This window comes from Mauremys reevesii, linkage group 4 (assembly GCF_016161935.1).
Source record: "Mauremys reevesii isolate NIE-2019 linkage group 4, ASM1616193v1, whole genome shotgun sequence".
Lineage (NCBI taxonomy): Eukaryota > Metazoa > Chordata > Testudines > Geoemydidae > Mauremys > Mauremys reevesii.
This window is the reverse complement of record NC_052626.1, coordinates 136969541-136985270: the sequence shown is the minus strand read 5'-3', so window position 1 is coordinate 136985270 and position 15730 is coordinate 136969541. Positions and strand designations below refer to the sequence as shown.

The window sequence follows — 15730 nt, the reverse complement described above, 5'->3', positions numbered from 1 at the left end:
GAACCCCTGGCGCTGCCCCTCCTTGCCCCCTTGGGGTATTGTACACCTCTAGGTTTGTTGTGCAGAGGGTGAAATTGTGCCAGGCCCTTACATTGGTTGTACATGGGAGGAAAGTTTCTTGTGCTCTCCTTCCTCATGTTAACCCAGGTAAGGGCCAGGAACAATCGGTGCCATAAATAGCCCAGATAAGAAGGTGTGGGGATGGGGTCAGGAGAGAACTTCTGCTTCCATTGAGGGAAAACAGGGCAGGTGTGCAACGTATTGAGTGGTTAGAGAATAAGACTGCAGGGTCAGGGCTGCTCGATCCTATTCCCAGCTCCTCGAACATGTGCAGTCTAATGGTTAAAGCAGAGGATGGAGAATCAGATGCCTGGGTTCTGTGGCTGATTCTGCCATTGAATCACCTTTCTGTAGCTCAGTCTCTCCTTTTGTAAAAACTGAGGAAATTATACTGCTCTGCCTCAGAAGGAGAAACTGAGGTTTAATGAATGAATGTTTGCAAAGCCCTTTGAGGCACACTCAGATGAGAGGAGCTCTCCACGTTCAGTTCATTGTTAGCACAGTTCACTTTGTAGATGTTTGGGAAAGGTTTTGCTTCTGCGTGTTCCCATTTTCCCTGTTGAATTTCTCATTGCTGGCTTGTTGGAGTGCACTGCACCTCATTAAACTGACTGTCGCTGGAATATCAAACCTCACAGTATTTCTGCCGGAAAAAAACCCTGTGTTCAGCCTTATATTATTCTGCCAGGTTTTTCACTGATGTTTGTCCCGCTAGGTGTTTCTGTTGCCCAGCCATTGTCAAGCTTTTAGGAAATGTAGTTGACAAAGAGTTGGTGAAGTGTAACTAGCCTGCACACCTTTAATTTGAAGCCTTTCTTTTATTATTCATAACTGCATAAATGCAGGGAAAGCAGCATCAGGCCATGTGCAAAATTGGGCTCCTTACCTTAAGGTGCGTAGAAGAGAAAAATATTTATGAATACTATGGAATAGATCCTCACCTGGTGTAAATCCAGGTAGCTCTATTCATTTTATACTCTGAGGATTTGGCCTATTATAATAGGATCAATTTTTTGTTAATTCTTCTCTGTTTGCTGCACCTTCGATATGAAAACAACACTGGGCCCCATTCTCATTCACACTAAGACCTTTTCACATATCACAGAGGCACATAACAATTGGCGGCAGATCCTTAGCTGGTGTAAAGTGCCATTGAGATCAGTGGAGCTATGACAATTTATTAACTGGAGATTTGCCCCCGGGACCCAATCGCTGCTAGCAGGGCTGCTGGTTAGTGCTTAGGATAAATCTCTTTCCTTGGTGTTGTCCTAGGCCATCAAAATCAACCCAACAAAACACGTGACAGGAGCTGAAGTGTTCTTCTCCTCAGCCTGACTTTTCATTCTCTGGTTGCTGGCCACTTTTGCAAGCCCTCTGGCTGTAATGGGTTGGGCTCTAGGGGAGAAGTGAAAGGACAGACTAACAAAAGGCCTTCGGAGTACTTTACTCTCTTCTCTTTTGTTCTGATGTTAGTATCAGAGTCATCACTCACACGGTCAGACCCAAAATCAGAAATGAAGTGGATTAGGAGATTATGCTTGGAGCAAATCCTGCCATCATAATCTTACCTGTAATCTGCAAGAGTCTCCCATTTTACCTCCCTTCTATTTTAACCCTGAACTCTGGATGCCCCAGCTGGGATCCCATCACCGGCTGTTCCTCATTGGCTGGATTAGGACTTGCTGCATACTTAAAAGTCAGGTCCTTGTTTGAAGAGGGTTTTGCGAGTTTAAATTCACTTTAGGAAGTGTGAAACTCTCTCTGGAGGGGTGCCTTTTTGCAGCTCTGTGACCCATGACAGTGAATTAGAAAAATCTTGTGCTTGGGTGTTTGGGTTCTCTAATTAGCGTAACTCCTGTGATATCAGCTGATTTTGAAACTTAAAGACAAAAAAGTAGAATTGGAAAAAAAAAAAAGTCAACCAAACCACCAACAACCGAGAAGGAGAAGTCTACAAAATTTCCATTGTTCCTGAAAAACGTGACCATCTCTTTGTGTGGAAATGGGGAACATGGATGGGAAATCCGTGGAAGAACTGAGTGCCACCGAGTGCCACCAGTGGTACAAGAAGTTCATGACGGAGTGTCCCTCGGGCCAGCTCACCCTGCATGAGTTCAAGCAGTTTTTTGGTTTGAAAAATCTGAGTCCAGCATCAAACAAATACATTGAGCAAATGTTTGAGACATTTGACTTTAATAAGGTAAATATAACCATCCCTATTTAATATGTATGTACCTGTGTCTATGTATGTGTTTGTGTGTGTATGGACCCCTATATATATGAGACTAAGGTTCCATAGGTACTCTGATAATACAAATAAAAATAATAGATAAATATGGCCTGTCTTTCCATTGCCTTACATGTTATGTAGTCCTTTACACACATGTAAAGGGCCAAGTGGGTGTAAAACACTATCAAATCCAAATTCTCCACACTCTTCAAAACTAGTTTTGGTAGCATTTTACACCTACTTTGCACTCATATTGCACAAGTCTAAATGCCTGCACAGTTTGCAATATGGTGGAGAATTAAGTTCATATAAATATATTTATGTGAAAATATTTGACATGAATGTTCCGAATGAGTTTGTAATATGAATGCAGGTAAAAGAAAAGGGAATCTTTCCAAAACAAATATTCCATTGTTTTTAGTTTTAAATTATTTGAATTGTTGGTATTTCTCTTTAATACAACTTTAAAAGAATTTTTTTATCTGATGGTTTCTAAGCCCTGTAAAATAAATTACCTTTTAATCCCAAACTGTCTAATCTCATGACAGTAAAAAGAAATTGAGTCAAAAGTGCCACATTAATTTGACAGAGCAACAGCAAGTTCCACATCCACTCAGTAAGGCACGTTCCATGGCTTAGGGCAAAGATTAAGTGTATTTATTGCTGATTTCTATGTTTATTATCGTTGGATTTGTTTTATTATATAGCTGTGTTTTTCTTGTGCTGGGCTTCTCTTTTTACAACTTTTTAAATGTCTAATTACTTGCTCCTGCTAAATTCGTTCATGATTGTCACAAGGTGCTGTTAAGAGCAAAAGCAGCAAATGACCCACTGAGGTTGAGTAAAGTAGAGCAGTTGCTACTAATGGATGCTGTGCTTTGTAGTAGGAACCGATCTTGCTCCCACTTAAATCAGTTCCTAAATGTCCCCTGACTTCAAAAGGAGAAAGACCTGATCTTTAAGATTATTTTTTAATGGTATCCTTATGGGCCTGATCCAAAGCCCATTCAGGTCAGGCCGTATTTGGAGAACATTTGTTATTATCCAGAATCACTTCCTTGGCTGCCATATCTGCATCCCAGTGATGGCTGGAAGATCCCTCGATATGCAGACCCCGAGTCATTACTGCATGGCCAGTGTTATGCCGACACAAGTTCATTGGCTTCAGTGGAGTTATACTTACATAATACTATGAGTAAAGCAGGAGTGAATCAGGCCCATCAGCTTGTAAGGAGCTTTCGGCAGGAAAGGAAAGGAAAAGAATTGCTATCTAGGCATAATTAACTAGCCTCTGTGACACCGATTTAAATCCAGAAGTGACATCAACAGAGTGATTCTGGATTTGCCTGTCTTAAGGGTGTTTACTGATGCCCATCACCACGTATCTATTCACCTTCCATATAGAACAGATTGGCAGTGGTGGAGACCCTAGTGGCTCTTCTCCCTTTTCAGGTTAAGAAAGCTGTCTGTAAGGCAGCTCTGTTTATTTAAGAGGGTTTATTTGGGTCTAACTGACTGCATAATGGCAAGGCCCTATCAATTGTTGGCTTCTGTTGATCAGACCTGAAGAAGAGCTCTGTGTAAGTTCAAAAACTTGTCTCTCTCATCAGCACAAGTTGGTCCAATAAAAGATATTACCTCACCGGCCTTGTCTGTCTCACAAACTGCCATTCATAACATCCATCACCCCTTGTCTGAGGTTTCATTTCATCCCAATAGTTTGTGTCTAAAATTCAACCCAGTGCAGAAGACGCGAGTTCTGCTGAAATCCTTGACCTCGGGTTTAACTGAGATTTAAGTGTCACGTAAGCCTTGTGCAGGCCGTCTGGTCAGGAATGAATTTCACCCACACAGAAAGCTCTCAGTAGGTGAAATACAGGAGATTACTCTCCAGGCTGCATAGAAGGGGGCCCCTGCAGCGATGTCTGTTGAAAAGTGTGTTGAACTCCAAGGTGGGAAGAAGCATCTTTGGGGCCTCCTTGCACCCTACAGGAGCGTGACTGCCATTCAGTACCTCCCGACAGTCCTCTGGAGCCCTTTGACCCCTGCCTGCAGCTCCCCATGCCATTCTTCTCTGCAATATTATTTTTACCCAAACCCAAATGATCACAGCGGCTGCAAGAAACTTTGGGAATCTGGCCACATTAACAAAACTTTAAGCCCTAGTCCAGCAAAAACGTCATACCAGGTGTAGTGCTTGCTGCCAGGAGCAGTCCCACTAACTTGAGTTATTGTCTGACTTCAGTGGGGATGATTCAGCATCGTTAGCACTAAGTCCACTAGTCTGTGTCTGTAAAATATCAAAGACATTGACCTTAGGAGAATTTTACTGCCAGTTAAATCAGTAGAAATCTATTGGTGTCAGTGGACTTACTCCAGATTTACACTGGTGTAAATGAGAACAGAATTTGGCCCTTGTTTTCATATCTCTCTGCAAAGTACCTACCAAACTGCTGGTGCAATGAAATTAAAGCTGGTGCCAGCTAAAAAAAATGTCCTGCCCAACAGGAATGTGTTTGTTTAGAAAAAAACAAACTGAGAATGAGACACTTGACTTCCTTAAACATTCAGTAGCACTCATGGTTTTAAAACAACCCCCCAGTCCCTGCTAAATTTAAAATTAAGGCTAAAATTTGTGCACACAAAAAAAGGCTCCATTTAGGATCTTAGTTCCCATTGAAAATCAATGTGATTTAGGTTCTTAAATTGCTTAAAGGACTTGAAAATATTACCAAAAGTCAGTATGCCAGTATTTACATTGATGTTCTAAGGGATCTCATGGTTGAATGTACACCTGACTAATGAATCAACGCACAGGAAATCCAGGGTGGTAATTGGGCTCAGCAGCTATTTATACCTAATCTGATTTTTGTGACTGTGGAATAAAGCAGATGATCTGTTCTTTAACTGGGCCCCTTGAGCAGAGGGCTGATTCCATGACAGTACATGGCCCATACTTCCCAAGGAATTACCATCGCTTTGTACAATGTGCCATTTTTCACTTGAAATAGGTTTGGGAGTAGGCATTGCAGAAATGTAAGAAGTTGTGAATGTCAGAGATCAATACCTAGAGCCGAGGGCGGTGACTAGCAAGTTCCCTCCTGCATAGCACTGCTGCAAATACACCTCAGTCCTACCTGTAACTTCCCCTGAACTAAGCCTCTCCAGCTGAATGCACCCAACTGTAGTGTGTGGGGCAAATGTAACTAAGCACAAAAATGAGGCTAAACCCCCTTTTCTGTTGTGGCCTGACCAAGTGTGAACGCAGGTTTCCAGAGGGAAAAGATTACAATGCAAGACCCCATTCTACATGCTCTTTGTGAATTCTCTTCTCCCATTGATGTCTGCATGCAAATCCCATTAGCAGTGAAAAGAATTACATATGCACATGGATGGGATAGCGTTGGGTAACCCACCAGATTTCATCTGGATAAGCCTGTTCCTCTTTGCTTCCTGAGATATAATTGTGTTGCATAAAGAGATTCCCATAGCACAGAATAGCTCTCTAGGTTTAATTAAGCTCTAAGCCCAGCAGATACTCTGAGATCTTGTTGATTATTAACTCATTGTGCATCTGCAAATTTAAAAATTACCACTTTGGGGATTGGAGGTGTTTGGGGCAACTAAAACTAACTGCTGCTTGCATTCAAAATGCACTGGAGAGAGGGCGAAAGCTTTCACCTCTGCTAGTTTCACATCAAGCAGTTGAACTCTAGGTCCTTATGTCTGTTTGGTTTGCATATTTATTCAAATTTGGAAAATGCAGCAGGACACAGCAAACCTTATCCAAAGCGGATGCAATTCACCCCTGTGCCGGGAGACAGGCACAAGGCATATGCACCAATTAAGCCTGCAAAATACGTCTTTGAGTGGAACTTAAGTGTTGCTGATTCCCTGTGGTGGCCCTGGCACAGGGTGAATGTCCCCCAGAGATCCCCTGTTTTGCTGAAATGCAGAGGAAATCTTTGAAGTAAGGAATGGAGAGGTCATGCTGCCTGACTTTTTATTTTTTAAATCCCTCCCAAATTAGGGCTTCTCTATCAAAAATAGTACCCTGCACTTTTGAGGTTCAGGTTCCATTTGCTCCAGCAAAACTTGAGTTTGGCTTTTGTTTTGTTGTGTCTTCCTGGGTACCAGGCAAGAATGAATTACCACATTACTCTTGATTGTTTGAACAGCCTGGGCTTCCATTTGCAATAGTTAAAAATCCATGAACTTAGTTAAAGTTGAAAAATAAATGTTTAAATTAAGGAAAGAAATGTTTTCCCAAACGACACACAACTGGGTTTCCCAATTCCCATCACTGCTATTGGAGACACATCACTACAGTTTGTTGTATAATTATATTTATTAGTAGTATTTATTACAAAAGTAATAATTAATCTGAACGTATTTAGTCTTTTTTTCACCAAATGATTTGGTTAAATGGGAAGGACAGTCTAATGGTGACGATCTTCCCCTCAGCCCTTAGAGACCTGAGTTCATTTTCTACTCCACCCCAGACTTGGGTAAGTCATTAGTCTGTCAGTGCTCAGTTCCCCATCTGTAGAATGGGGATATTCGCACCACCAGACCTCACAGAGGGGTTCTGACGATAAATACATGAAAGATTGTGAGGTGCTCAGATACTACAGTGATGGGGGCCAGATAAGTACCAGCGATTTCAAAGTGCTTTTACACTTATTGGACCAGATCCTCAGTAGGTATAAATTAGCATCATTTATTGACTTCACAGGAACTACAGCCAATTTACACCAGTTTAGGATCTGGCCCGGTATTTAGAGAAAGGTAAGTAATATTATCCCAGTTTTATTACAGAAATGCAGTCAGCTGTTCCGAAAGATATCAGACAGAACCTTTAAAGCTGACTGTCTGACTCATGCTCACCTCTGATGTAGCCCTGTTCTTGTGCTTTTTAGGATGGCTACATTGATTTTATGGAATATGTGGCAGCTCTGAGCCTGGTCTTGAAGGGAAAAGTGGAACAGAAGCTGAGATGGTATTTCAAGCTCTATGATGTGGATGGGAATGGCTGCATTGACAGAGGAGAATTATTGAATATCATCAAGGTGAGCTATTGCTGCTCTGTCTCTCTTTTCTTCAGCCAGTAACTGTGTTGCCATAGCACCTCGGATATCAGCCGTTAGACAAATGTACAGAGAGAGAAAAGCCACAAGAAAGCATTCCCAAAGGAAGAACATTCCAAGCCAGAGAGATAATTGTGCTCCGTCAACTGGCAAATTTGCAAGCATTGGCCAAATCTTTAGTCCACTCACAATACTGGGCTGAAAGACCTCCAGGCTCAGTTAGGAGCAAATTGGGAATTACAGCAGTGGCTGGTGCCAAGCCTGGTGTGGGCATGCATTGTGCCAGTTGCTCTCCCCCACTGCTGTGCTGATGGACTGAAATTCCCTTGCAGTCCAAGTCCTCAACCCTCAACTTCCACACATCTCCCAGTGTAACTTCCAGTTCTCACCTGCAGCAATACTTCTGTTCCAGTCTGGACTGTTTAAATACATCCATTTAAGACTAGGTTGAGTCTAGCACTTTAATTGAACCTAAGGATTTGAATCAAGATTTCCAGGGGTCAAAGGTTTATGAATTATCCCAATGTGCCTCCGTAACTACTTAAGCTTTTAATGCATTTAATGGAAGCAGCAAAGAATCCTGTGGCACCTTATAGACTAACAGATGTTTTGCAGCATGAGCTTTCGTGGATGCAAGCATCCGAAGAAGTGGGTATTCACCCACGCAAGCTCATGCTGCAAAAAAATCTGTTAATCTATAAGGTGCCACAGGATTCTTTGCTGCTTCTACAGAACCAGACTAACACGGCTACCCCTCTGATACCTGAATGCATTTAATGTATTTTAAATTGTTTTGAATCTTTTTTAATTTTTTTTTTACTTGTTATCCCTTAGAGAACCCAACCCATTGCATGAAAATTTGGTAATTTATGCTACACCCCTTTGCTACTTACTGCCCACAGATTCATAAATCTACACAACATGCTCATTAAATGTTCTCTGGGTCCTTCTTTGCCTCCAGGCTATTCGAGCCATTAACCGATGTAACGAAACAATGACCGCTGAGGAATTCACAGACATGGTGTTTGATAAAATCGATATCAACGGAGACGGTAAGGAACTTTATATGCCCGAGAGAGTACTGCTCTAACTTGAACCCCCTAACCCTAATTCTTCCTGCCAAGTTACTGCAAACTCCTGGAGTGCCCAGAAATAGAGCTGTCAAAAATGGATCTGAAAGCATATGAAAGGCCAGATCTTCAGCTGGTGTATATGAGTGTTGCTCCATTGACATCAGTAAAGCTATGGCCATTTACATCAGCTGAGGATCTGAAGATCTGGCCAAAAAGCTTTAGGGTGCGAGGGGAAATCTAGCCCCCAATCCTTTTAAATTTTGTTCAAGGTCTCAGCAAACTAAGAAGAAACAGATACTATCTATTCTGCCCATTTCGTCCTCTCCTGTTTCCCCCTTGGCTGAACTCTAAGTGCTTACACATTTCCCACTCTTAATCATAGAATCATAAGGTTAGAAGGGACTGCCAGGGTCATCTAGTCTAACCCCCTGCCAAGACACAGGATTTGTTGTGTCTAAACCATCTAAGACAGATGGCTCCAGCCTCCTTTCGGAAACCTTCAGTGAAGGAGCTTCCATGACCTCCCTAGGCATCTGTTCCATTGTCCTACTGTTCTTACAGTTAGGAAGTTTTCCCTGAGATTTAGTCTAAATCTGCTCTGCTGTAGCTTGAACCCATTGTCTCTTGTCCTGCCCTCTATGGCAAGAGAGAACAATTTTTCTTCATCTTTTTTATGACAGCCTTTCAAGTATTTGAAGACTGCTATCATGTCCCCCCCTTAATCTCCTCTTTTTCAGACTAAACATATACCACTTCCTTCCGCCTTTACTCATATGGCTTGTATTCCATCCCTTTGATCACCTTTATCACTCACCTGTAGTTCCTTTCCAGTTTCTCTACATCCTTTCTATACATTGGTGACCAAAACTGGACAGAATACTCCACCTAAGGTCTAACTATTGCCTAATAGAGCAGTATTATCATCTCTTGTGACTTGCGTGCTAGGCCTCTGTTAATGCAACCTAACATTGAATTTCCTTATTTTGCAACAACATTGCACTGTTGACTCATGTTGAAGTTGTGATCCACCACAGCTCCCAGATCCTTCTCAGCAGGGCTGGTGCCAATCCACTTATCCCCCATTCTGTATTTGTGCATTTAGGTTTTTTCCCCTAAGTGTAGCACCTTACATTTGTCTTTGCTGAATTTCATTTTGTTGTCTATAGTCCAGTTCTCCAATTTATCAAGATCCCTTTGAATTTTAGCTCTATCCACCAACGTGTTTGCAGCTCCCCGCCCAGCTTTGTGTCATCTGCAGATTTGACAAGGATGCTCTCTATTCCTACATCCAGGTTGTTAATAAAGATGTTAAACAACATCAGACCCAGAACAGATCCCTGTGGAACCCACTTTGAGATCTCCTTCCAGTCTAACATCATTCCATTAATAGTTACTCGTTGTTTGCAGTTGTTTAACCAATTTCATATCCACTTAATGGTAGTTCTGCCAACCTCCCATTTCCCCAGCTGACTTATCAGAATGTCCTGTGGGACTGTGTCAAATGTTCTCTGCTTCTCCCAATCCCTAGAGCTTAAACAGACCCCAAATTCTGCCTCATGAATCTGGTTTTATGTACAGGGCTTCTGTTTTGTGGGGGTTATTAATTTTATTGTTCAGGGTTTACTGTTAGCAATTTTTCAGTTCTGTGTAGATATCCAAAAATCAGGGGGGTTTCAGGGCTCTGAGAAGATTTTTCCAGGTACTTCCCAAATTTATTGTCTAAACACAATCTACTTAATTTTTTATAATATGTATAAAAATGACTTACATGTTATTTTAAGTTTTGTAACCTTGTTATAGAACCCCCTGGTTTAGTGTTTAGGGTGTTTGTTCCTCTGTGCACTTTAATGTAGCACTGTTTCCAACATCAATAAAACCTAAAATTCAAAACCTAAAATCAGAAGCCCTATTTAAACAGTTCCAAAATAAGCATGGGGGTGTATCATCAACATCTCAAGCTCTTGTCATAAAGTTTGAATTTAGATGTCCATATTCCCAAGGGCCCAGAATCCACTAGGAGAATTAAGTAGAGAATGAGATTAAGAAAGAGGAACATTTAGCTGAAATGTCAAGATAAACTTCTGGAGTGAGTTATGCACTCCGCTGGGGAAGAGTCTCCCAAGAGGACTGGTAGAAACCCTTTGACTGGGGAGATTTAAAATGATACTGGAAACTTTTAGAGAACGGTCCTAGACTGCCTGGCAGGGAGATAGGCTCCTTTTTTTTTAAATCTCTCTCCCTCAGTAAATAAATCCTGTTGGTTCCAGATTGTATTTCAAATGCTAGTTTTGATCGATAAGGCCTTAATGGTGTAGGACTTTGCCCCTCTCCTCATGACATACTGACACAGGTGCAATCAGAGGAACTCAAGTTGGACACCCCTCTTTCTAAAGGAGAGGGGGCTGGCCGTTGATCTGTGAGAGGCCTGCAGCTCTCAGACAGGCTTCCCCTCTGCTGATCAGAAATGGCCCTGTGGTCTACTGTCCTTCAGGGCACACTGCAAGCTGCTTCTGTTTGCAGGGGCTGGGGAGGAGGTGGGTTTTGAGAGCAACTGGAGCTGTGGAGAGGCGTTTGAGGTTGTGCAAGTAGTTTAATTTTATTTGGCAGGGGACTGAGAGCCTTGGTTAGGCCCTTTCTTATGTTGTATCTACATGATTCCTCTGGGCCTGATTCAAGGCCCATTGAAGTCAGCAGAAATGGGGGCAGGATTTAACAGAACCCTCTTTGCATGTGTTCCTGCAAACAGGCGAGCTCTCCTTGGAGGAGTTCATGGAGGGAGTACAGAAGGATGAGGTGCTCCTTGAAATCCTCACACGGAGCTTGGACCTGACGCACATTGTCCGGATGATCCAGAATGATGGGAAGAACCCACAGGACTCGGAGCAGACGGAAGGGGCGGCTGAATAGAAATTTTCAAAACTCTTTTATTTTATTGTCTAACATTATTAAAAAATTGGGGTGGGGGTGGGGAAATTGGCGAGCTGTGCTACTGCCACTGTGATAAGAGCATCCTATGTTAGAATATCACCCTAGCAGGGGAATCAGGAGCTCCTCTAAACATGTCAAACCAATTGTGTACGCAGTTAATTGTGAGGCCAACGCAGACTAGCAGGGACAAGAGCCTCTGGGCGTTGGGCGAGCGCTGCCTAGGGAGCAGATGCAACGACTGCTGCCTCTGTAAAAGGGAGGGATCAGATTTTAAAGAGAGCGAGCTGCCGAGCTGACTCATTGCTCTAGAATCAAATGGACTTCCTGAATGGTGCCACCTGGGCCTATTGCCAGCTGGGTGCCTCTGAATATTGCTGCTCCTATGTAGGGAGAGAAGTGAAGAATGTGTTCCAGGAAGGTGAGAGCAGGATCACATAATACTTTCAGAAGGCACATTGCTTAGTGACCACTGTGGAAATTCATCTCCGTGCCAGGGGCCCCACAAGGTCTTCACACCACTTAAGTCTTAGGGTCAAAACCTGACTCCATTAAAGCCAAGTACAAAACCCTCTGATTTCGAAAGGAGCAGTACCTGGCTCTTAATGGGAGCTTAAACCCTGGGGGAGGCCTGATGTAAACACTGGGGAGGTGAAGTAGGAGTGCACAGGCACTCTGCCTGGGGTGAATTTCCCGCTCTGAGAGCAGAGTGGTAACCACAGCTATGTGACCTATATGGAAATCGGTATGTGAAAAACACAGGTGACCTTCCAAGGACTTTGCAGAGTCCAGTTCATAATGAACAGCTTTTCTGTCATTCAAATCAGCACAGACGCCAGGGTTACTGCAAGAGTTCAAAGCAAATAGGCAATAAGGGTGCAATTTGGACCTGCACAGGAGCCCACTAAAAAAGGCTCCAGACACCCCTTAAATCTTTAACACATGTTAAATGGCAATGTGGGCATCTGTGGACCCACTGCGCTAGGGTCCGTCGCACCCTAGCTGAACAGAGCACTTAAATTGCAAACCCCTCTCTGGTTAGGCACGTGTATGTGTGTGTATAGGGGGAAAGGGAACTAGGTCATACTTAGAGGCATTTTAAAATATAGTACTGATGATTTTTCTCTCTGAGAAAAATCAAACACACACACATGCTCACAGAGAAGTCTCCCAAGTAAAATACACAACAGGGAAAATAAATCAGATATTTTTGATAGAATCATTTTTCTCCTTATTATGTCTTTGAAAGGAGCAAACTTTGACGTAAATTGGAGTGTAAGCAAATTGTATGGAGTGAAATGGGATCAACGAATCACTTCACAACTCAAATTATAGGGTGAAATTCAGGGCACTTGGGCGCAGCTTGAATCCATCATGAGCCCACAGAATAGACTGTAAGTAGTGCATGGGCCTTGTGCTAACTTTTCAACCACAGTGAAATCTGCCCAGAGTCACGATGTTCTGTGGAGGAAAAATTGACTCTAAGAGCGTCCAGTCTAATCTCTTTTGCTTTGACCCACTATAACTCCCTGAAAGCAGAGATTCCAGAACAGCTGGAGAAATGCTCTGGATCTTCTCCTTCCATATATATTTTGAGACAGTTGTCCTTTGGTAGTAGCTCTGATGCTTGCACATAAGCAGAAGTCAACAGTTATGTCACTCATCCGTTGGCTCGAAGCTATCTTTAAACTAAAGGCAATGGAAGGTTAAAAAAACTACCATGAGCTAGAAAAAAAGAGTGTTGACTGCAGCAACTTTTTTTCTTCCTTTTAAAATGTTAAAAACATAAATGTGCCTTTTTACTAATGTCTGAACTATTCAAACACACAAATGCATGGCCCTGTTTCTCCATGAAGGACTTTGAAAGAGCAGCAATGGCAGTGACTTGAAAGGTAATGTCTTGTCATGTGTCTGTAGATATACTCCTGCATGTCTCATCTCTACAGAAAGAATAATGTAGAGTGTCCACTCTTTGGTCTTTGGAATACTTTCCTACTTAGCTATTGATCCCAATGAGCCAAATTTTGGTTTCAGTTATTCTGGATTTACACCAGTGTAACTCTTCTAATTGGTCCAGCCAATGTAGGATTTGGATAGCTGTCAGAATCACTTTTATAGGCGGGGGAAAGAGAGTTTTCATAGATTTTGACCTCATTAATGCTTCTTATAACAAGTTTGGAGGGGGGAAAAATCCTGAGGACTATAACATCTCTAGAGAATATGCAGCTAAGCCCCAAAGAGGGTATAACATAATGTTTGGCTAATACACACCTGTAGAAAAGGGAAAAAAACCATTGTTGGCACAAAAAGAAAGATGATTCGTGAAGACTGAAAATCTGTCCTCTAGTCTGCAGATGCTGTGTGGATCTTTGCACACATGGCCTGGCCAAGCCTTTTTTCTCATTACTGCTTCTTGTGGCAAGGCTGAATATAGAAATTTGTGAGTGAGGTGAGACACACTGGTGTGCCTCTTTGTACACCAGTAGCCAGAATACCCGTCCACTTCACAGTGCAGGTGCCTGAGCTCTGGGAACAAGCAAACAGGGTTTAGAGTGCTTTGAAATCAGTGGGTGTTCAACACCTCTGAAAACCAGACCACACCAGTTCTGTCTTTGCAAGCTCCAACTGTGGAAAACTTGGTAGTGGAACGGGGTTAAATCTTTATTTCAAGGTTTCTTCTTGCCTTCCTGCTTCTTTAGAACACAGGCATGTTTACTCTTGCTACTGTCAAGTTGCCGTGACTTGTTTGTTGGGGAATCAGAATGGAACAAATCATCTCACTTTTATATGGAGCCCAGTCTACTAGTTACCCACAGAGGTCCAGGTACCAAACACAAGGTCCAATGGGAAATGGAAAGTGAACTAGTTTAACACTTTAAGTAGGATTTGCTTTTATAATTTCCTTTACCATGGAGATTAGCTACCTTGTCAGCTAATCTGTGGGCTGGTGGGTACACTGTTTTCATTTTCCATTATACCTTTTAGCAACAGCACATTTTTCATACAATGGGCCTATTGGGTTCTGGGGAGGTGGGCAGGTGCAAGCTAAAGGACCCTCCCCTAGCCTGTGGGGAGGATCCACTGAGCCCGGGAACTCACGTAATTACAATGGGCATCAGAAAATATAAGAAAGACAAGTGTGAAGGTCAAAGGGTCAAAACAAGGGATCTTACAATGGTAGTGGAATGTCTAAGTGCAGTTCAAAGGAATCCATGGCTAGAGATGGGACAAATACAATGTTCAAACTGTGAGCTTCTTCCAAACACCAGGGCATTCAGGCAATGAGTAGAACCAAACATCTTTCCCTGTAAGGTTGAGTCCCTGCCCTTCCTAGAAGCCGTTTCCCACTTTTGCAGAAAGAGACCTGGGGATCGCAATGGTGTGCTAATGCAATGACCTCTCTCTGCCTCTATTGCCAGGACAGATGTAACATCTTGACTGCCCCCAGTATCCACCATACACGTAGGAAAGGTTGGTAATTAATGGTTAATCAGCCCCTTTTCCGCAGCAGCTGAATAGGGCTGGCCATTCATTCTCTGTTCATCTCTCTGTTACGTGCTCACCGGGCAGAGTTTCTTCATCCCACAGCAGCAACTAACGCACAAGTGACTAGGCAGCACTGCACACTGGAAGCAATTATTTTCCCCACATTCAATGTCTTGTTATTTACCACTGGCTGTTTCTGAGGTATAAGCAGTTCTCTGATTTTTCTGTTTTTGTGTGTGCATTTGGCTGCATTTTACCTGTTAAGTTTTATACTTCTGATTCTATAGTGTAATTAAAGAACAAAGTAAAGATGGTATTTTATAAAATTATTTCACGTGTGACTTTTTATTTTATTTTTTTAAATCAAATGTTTCTATTCCTAGCTGGCTATATTAATTCTCTGGTACACATCAAAAGCAATTCCATTCAGGGAACGAGGGCTACGCTACAGCTTAAAATGGCACCAGAGAAGAGAGGCCTGGAGTTTTCAGATTCAAGATGGGCCAGATTCTGCTCCTACATTCACTGAATCCCATGTAACTTCAGGGCTAGCTGACTGTACTGATGTTATTCTGGCTTCAGAAGGGCTCACCCACTCTGGCTTCAGGTGCTCCCATTCCTCAGTTTTCCTTCCACTACAGTTAATAAACTTTCACCCTGCAGGCATTTTCCTAGTTACCCTCTGTTTCTGGAGTCTGACTTATACAAAGTTCAAGGCAGCTCAAGTTTTCCACCCACTCTCCTACTGGCTAGCAGCCTTTGGTAGGGGAATCCTAGCCTTGTCTCTGCTGAGGCTTCCCTCTAGACTTCCTAGCTGGCTGCTGCTCTTTGCAAGCTTTCTGCCTGGGAACTAAAGAGCATCTCCCACC

The 15730-nt window shown here is 42.6% G+C and overlaps 1 protein-coding gene across 1 annotated transcript; it reads left to right on the top strand.

Annotated features, from left to right (window-relative positions):
• Nucleotides 1-999: 999 nt before the first annotated feature.
• On the top strand, nt 1000-14308 carry GUCA1A (guanylate cyclase activator 1A). The gene is made up of 4 exons (XM_039536655.1): nt 1000-2260; nt 7210-7359; nt 8339-8429; nt 11197-14308. Exons 1-4 carry the CDS (start codon nt 2063-2065, stop codon nt 11355-11357), a joined length of 600 nt encoding a protein of 199 aa, XP_039392589.1. The 5' UTR covers nt 1000-2062; the 3' UTR covers nt 11358-14308.
• The last annotated feature ends 1422 nt before the right edge of the window (nt 14309-15730 follow it).